General features: G+C 57.9%; 1 protein-coding gene across 1 annotated transcript; it reads right to left on the bottom strand.

Annotated features, from left to right (window-relative positions):
- Positions 1 to 1201: 1201 nt before the first annotated feature.
- PRRG2 (proline rich and Gla domain 2) lies at positions 1202 to 5406 on the bottom strand (the record flags this gene model as incomplete). Its single annotated transcript, XM_084256692.1, has 6 exons — positions 1202 to 1288; positions 1593 to 1739; positions 2780 to 2915; positions 4807 to 4846; positions 4980 to 5155; positions 5322 to 5406. The coding sequence occupies 6 exons, from the start codon at positions 5404 to 5406 to the stop codon at positions 1270 to 1272; spliced, it is 603 nt and encodes a 200-aa protein (XP_084112818.1). The 3' UTR covers positions 1202 to 1269.
- Positions 5407 to 5847: the final 441 nt, after the last annotated feature.

The following is a 5847-nucleotide window of genomic DNA, read 5'->3' as shown; positions in this document are numbered from 1 at the left end:
GAATTGGCCGCGGTGGAAATTGGGGGGAGGGGGAGGGAGGGAGGGGAGGGAGGGGGCGCGCGCGCGCTCTCCTCCGCCGCCGCTCCCTCCGCTGCTGCTTTTTTTTCCCCTTCTCTCCCTCTCTCTCTCTCTCTCTCTCTCTCTCTCTTTTTTTCTTTGCAGCCGCGGAAGGCCCGGGAAGGCCCCGGGCGGAGGAGGGAGGGGGCAGGGGCGGAGGGGCGGGCAAGGGAGGGGGTGCAGCCGCCGAGCCAAGGAGGGGGGAAGGGGGGTTCCCCCTGGAGGGAAAGGGGGGGAGGAGGGACCCCGCTGTCTCCGCCTTTGCCCCGGCGCTTGCAAGAGAAAAGGGGGGGCGCGCGCTCAGGAGGGGGCGTCCCGGGCGGCCCCGGGGTGGGTGCGGGCGCTGGGTGCTCGCTCTCTCGCCGCCGCCGCGCCGCCTCCTCCTGCTCTGCGCTCACGGTGCAGCCATCTTTGCACAAGGCGGCTGGGGGAGGGGGGAGGGGAAGGGGGGGCGGGCGGCGGGGTGTCTGGCTGCGCTCCGCTTCCTCCCACAATCCCGTGCAAATGCAAAAAAAAAAAAAAAAAGAGAGAGAGAGAGAGACAGAAAGCGAGCAGGGCCTGGGGGTGTAGGGCGCCGCGCTTGCACAGAAAGCCAGCTCCGCCGCGCGCAGACGCACCAGGGAGCGCGGCTCATCTTTGATTTTTATTTTTTTTTTGCATTGTTTCAGCTTTTTGGGTCTCCTTTCCAAAGGGCTTTTATTAGGGGAAGAGCTCGACCACAGACCCCCGCTGCAACCCAGCCTGCACGCCCCCACCGAGTGCGCTCGCGAATGCCCCCCACTCCCTGGAATGTGCAGCGAGCCCTGCGCACGGGGAGCTCACGAGACACGCGTGTGCACAGGCGGGGCCCGCGTGTGCGTGGCCCGTGACACCAGAGGGTGCTGCCTGTGTCACACCTGCCCACACACGCGTCTTCACACCCGGCCTGCCCGCCCGAGTCCGAGTTTCCACGCACGCCCTTCCTGGGGGCGGGGCCGGCGGGGGCCCCCACGGTCAGGAGAATTTAGGGGTTCGCTGGAACACGTTGGCCAAAGACACGGTTGCATCTGTGCGCTGCGGAAACGCGTGTGCCAGGGTAGGCCTCGGGCCGGGCGACCCCGGCGCCCACCCCCACCCCCTGCACCGCCCCGGAGTTTAAGAGGCCTGGGCGCTTCCGGAATCCGGTGCGAATCTGGGGCACGGTTCGGGGAACCCCGGCTCCGAGACGGCTCTTCAGCGAGGCCTCTTGAGGCTGAAAGGGGAGGGGCACGGTAGGGACTCAAAGACCGGCTGTTCCCCCCCCTTCCCTCAACCTAGACCAGTCCGACCCGCCCTGGGCGTCTCAGCCAATCTCGGGGCCTCTGGGCACAAAACCCGCCCCCTATAATGCTCCATACACAAGGCTGGGACCCGCCCCCAGACTATGGCACAGGGCCCCGCCCCCGGGCTCCACGCCTCGCCCGGAAAATCTCCAAATTCCAGGTCCCGCCCCCGAGCCCACGCCCCTCCCCTGGCAGTGCCCTCGCCCCGCCCCCGGTAGAAGCCCCGCCCAGTACCTGGTGTAGGGGGGTGGAGGCGCATCGTGGACCCCAGAAGCAGCCAGCGCCTGCTCATAGGTGGGGAGGCCTGGAGGTCGGGGTGGAGGCAGGTGCGTCGGTGGGCCCAGAGGGCTCACAGGACTCAGAGGGCTGATGAGCTCGGCCCTGGAGACAGAAAAGGTGCATCTTTAGCAGGTGAAACCTACAGGCTAGGGAGAACCTAGGGAGACAGAGACTCTGAGTGTGATGGGGGACAGAGGTGGAAGGGAGCCAGTCAGACTAAAAACGGGTCACCTTCATTCTGACCCTACACACAGAATGGTGCCTCAAAATGACAGACAGACAGAAATCAGCAACTTTGGAGACTGACTCTCATTCACACACACATATGTGCTCCAGACACAGGTTCGGTAATGGAGAACAAGTCAGCCGTGCAGAGGCTGGTGGACACACTCAAAAACAGACACAACTTGGAGATACTCAGTCCACATCTCCCAGATCCACTCTTTTTAAAAAAAAAAAAAAAAGATTCACTTATTTATGCATATGAGAGCTGGTGTACAGGCCAGAGATGTGGGGAAGGGAGTGAGAGGATCCTGTATAGACAGAGTGGGGAACAGAATAGGCAGACTTCCGAAACACACTGCTGAGGGAAGCAGCGCTCAAGACAGGAGAGGTCTGCTGCCCCATGTGGGTTTCTCTCTGGCTGGCCGGGGATCGACCTCTTGCTGCAGCGGCTGCATTTTGCTTCACAGTGCGGTGCTTAACCCCTTGCACCACCAGGGAGGCCCCCAGATCCACTCTTAAGTAAACTTCCTAAAAATCCCCACGCTCACAGTACTTCAAAGACTGACAACTTACTCCATCATAAACCCTGTGATGGAAAAAGGAACCCAGACTTCAACTCTCTCACACACATGCTACACGCCCCCCCACGGAAACTGACACACTGCAGACACCCACAGACCACAGGCTGCAGCCTCCCCAGATACAATATTGATCATCAAACAGAAACCTGGTCACGCAGTCAGGCAGCAAATATTGATTAGGCTCCCACAGTATGTCAGGGACTGAGGCCACACACGCTGTCACAGACACACCTCAGATCTTTCATCAATGCCTACCTTGCCCACAATCTGTCCTTCCTCCCTCCCCTGCCCACCTGCTCTCCAGCCCCCAGGACCCCCTCGCTGAAGCCCCCTTACTGTTGGGGAGAGGGTCGCTGGCTCCGACGCCGTCGCCAATGCAGATACCAAAAGGCTCCTAAACCGGCCAGGACAATGAGCAGGATGCCGGATGTCAGGCCCACAGCCAGGCCTGCGAGGTCCACTCGCCCACGCCCTATGGGGAAGTAGGGGGAAGACAGAGCCACTGACTTAGGGGCTGCCACTCGCCCCAACATCCCAACACCTTGTCCTGGGGCAGGAATACAGGCCCAGAAGCAAGGCAGAGGTGTGACCTCAGCCAACTCACCTCCCTCTTTTCCCACAGCCTCCATTTCCTGCTCTAAAATGGAAATAAGCCCTCCCCTAGGGGCAGTGAACATTCCAGGAGGTCAAAAGCATCCAGGGCCTGTGATAATTCCATCTAGGACTAGAAAATCCACCAGGGCAGCAGAAGCAGTGTTATCCCCATGGCAATTATCTTCTCCCAGACACAAGGTGGTTTTTAGGTGCCCAAGAGTCAGAGGACACGGCCTCGTAAGCAATCCATCTACTAAAAGGTTAGCTGGCACACTCAAGGTAGGGTAGGGAGCTCAGGTAGGTAGAAGAAGCCCCCACACTGAGTATCACCAGATTTAGCAAATGATAATACAGGATACCCAGTTAAGTGTAAGTTAAGATACACAGTAACAAGAAATTTTTTAGTATAAGTATAGCCCATGGAATTTTTGGGCTATACTTACACTAATTTTTTTTTTAATTCACGTGCATTTGAAATTTAATTTTAATTGGGGGTGGGGGATTGACCCTGTATTGTATCTAGCAATTTTGCCTCCTCTGGAATGTAGTTCCTTTACCAACCAGGCCACTAAGGGACAGAGCCTCAACTCTGAAGGAAGGGCAGAATCCGCAGAGAAGGCTTCTTGATGCACTCCAAGGCTAAGGAAAATTCAGTGATCATGGACTTCCTCCCAATAACAGACTGCGGGGTGTCTAGAGTTCAGGTGGACAATTTGCTAAAGCACAGCTCTGTTATTAATACACATCCTCCTGTGTTTTTTGAGGAAAGGGGTGGGGGTGGCCCACAGAGAGGACGCTTGGTGCTGGGGAGACTCCCTTTAACACTGGGTAGGGGGGCTTCTCTCCCATAGTAAACCCCAGACACTGAGCCCCCTTAGCTGCACTGTGCAAGCTGGCCCTCCCCGACCCAGCGACAGGTTTCAGGTGGATTCAGGAGCCAGCTGGCAGGCCTGTAGCAAAGGAGTTGCCTCCCTTAGCAACCAGCCTCTGATGCGAGGACTCCAGTCCAGACCCAGGGCCTGTTGCTAAGGTGCATCCACCCCTAGCAACCAGACCACGAGGGGGTGGGGCGTCTAGTGCCCGGAGGGGTCCTCCAGTGGGCAGGAGTCCTGAGGTCCTGAAGCTGGCTAGGTGTGGTTGCTAGGGAGAAGACCTCCTTAGCAACCGGGCACCACTGAGATGGGGCAGTGGGGGAGGGGCGGCCAGCCAGGTAGGGAGCGCTGCAGGCTTCCTGGGTCTGGCCTGACCAGACCTGGTTGCCAAGGAGCGGCCCCCTTAGCAACCAGGCTGAACCTGATGGGGCCTCAGAACTCCAGAGGAGGGTTGGGGGGGTGTGCGGACTGAGCAGATGAGGCCTGACGTGCCTGCACTGCCCAGCTAGGCCAGGCCCCTTTGCTGGAGAGCAGCCTCCCTGGCTACCAAGCTGCAGAAGGAGCTGGTGCTGTGGAACCCAAAGGAGGCTCAGGTGGGTCGTGGGTCAGTACCTGGACCCTGAGGCCGGATGGGCCCCAAGCCATTACCCTCCTTCCACCTGAACCTCCCCCTTCCCGTGGACATGGAAGCCTCTCCTCATGAGATGGGGTGGGTTCTTCAGGCAGCAGTTCGAGTCTCAAAGGAGGGAGGGGGCAGGGGGACTCTTTTAACAACCAGCTTTCCAAATTCAAGAGAGCATGGAATTGGGGAGCAGGTTTGGGGGTATTGGTTCAGCCTCCTTTCCAAGGGGCTGCTTTAGTGGCACAGAATGGGAGGCCCCCACCACACACACTCACCTCCTTTGCCATTGTATTTGTAATTCTCCCAGAAACGCTCCTGGAAGGGGCAGAAGTGGAGAAGAAAGCAGAGAGGCGATGTGTCAACTGGGAGAGCCCACACCCCCACAGACCAGCCTGCCCAGGTTTAAGAGACCGGTAGAAAGATGCCGTGGGGGGGTTCAGGCCCTCACCGTCAGAGTGTTGTCCTCAAAGTACTCCCTGGCCTCCTCCCAGGAGCACTTCTCCTCCAGGCATTCCCGCTCCAGGTTCCCCGGCGTGAACAGCTCCAGGTCCCAGTGATTGGCTCTCCGGACGCGACCATGGCTTCTCAGGAAGCTCTGGGCCTCGGGGGAGTCCAGGAAGACTTCTGGACCCAAGGGACATGGGGGACAGAAAAAGGAAGGGATCTAAGGACTGGAGACATGGAGCCACCAGAACTTGAGGGAACAGAGGACTATGGGGCTCGGGGTGGGGGGGAGGCTAGATGCAAGGGTTCCTGGGTCTGGGTCAGGGGTCAGCACCAAGACACTCACCTTGGTCTTGCTCTGCACTGGGCAAGGTATCCAGGCAGGTGGTCAGTCCCAGGTAGAGCAGCAGCAGAGAGGGGTGGCCCTTCATATTTTGGGGACACCTGGAACCAGCTGTGGTATAGATGACATGTGTCCTGGACCCTAACAAACGGGCCAAAGTCTCCCTAACTGGGTCTTTATGAGTAATAATACTAATAGCAGCCACTTACACAGCCTATAGTTAGACCAGACACTGGCCAAGGTAGTGAACCTGGAGCAAGTCAGTTTAACTTTCACAACAGCCCTATCATTAGTCCCATTTTATAGATGAGGAAACAGAGGCACAGAGAGGTTAAAGAACTTGCCCACAGTCATCTGCTTTGCAAATAAATGTCAGAGGTAGGATTAAGCAAAAGCTGTATACTCCAGAGACACAAACAGGGAGTTTATTTTCTCTTTCTCTATTCTGTCTGCCACATCGGGCAAGGTTTTTGAGCACATAGAAGGTGCTCATAAACAGGTCCACTGGTGATGGACATTGCATTCCTGG

This window comes from Talpa europaea, assembly GCF_964194135.1.
Source record: "Talpa europaea genome assembly, chromosome: 16".
NCBI classification, from domain to species: Eukaryota; Metazoa; Chordata; class Mammalia; order Eulipotyphla; family Talpidae; genus Talpa; species Talpa europaea.
The sequence above is the reverse complement of the archived record's forward strand: the minus strand, read 5'-3'. Positions and strand labels throughout refer to the sequence as shown.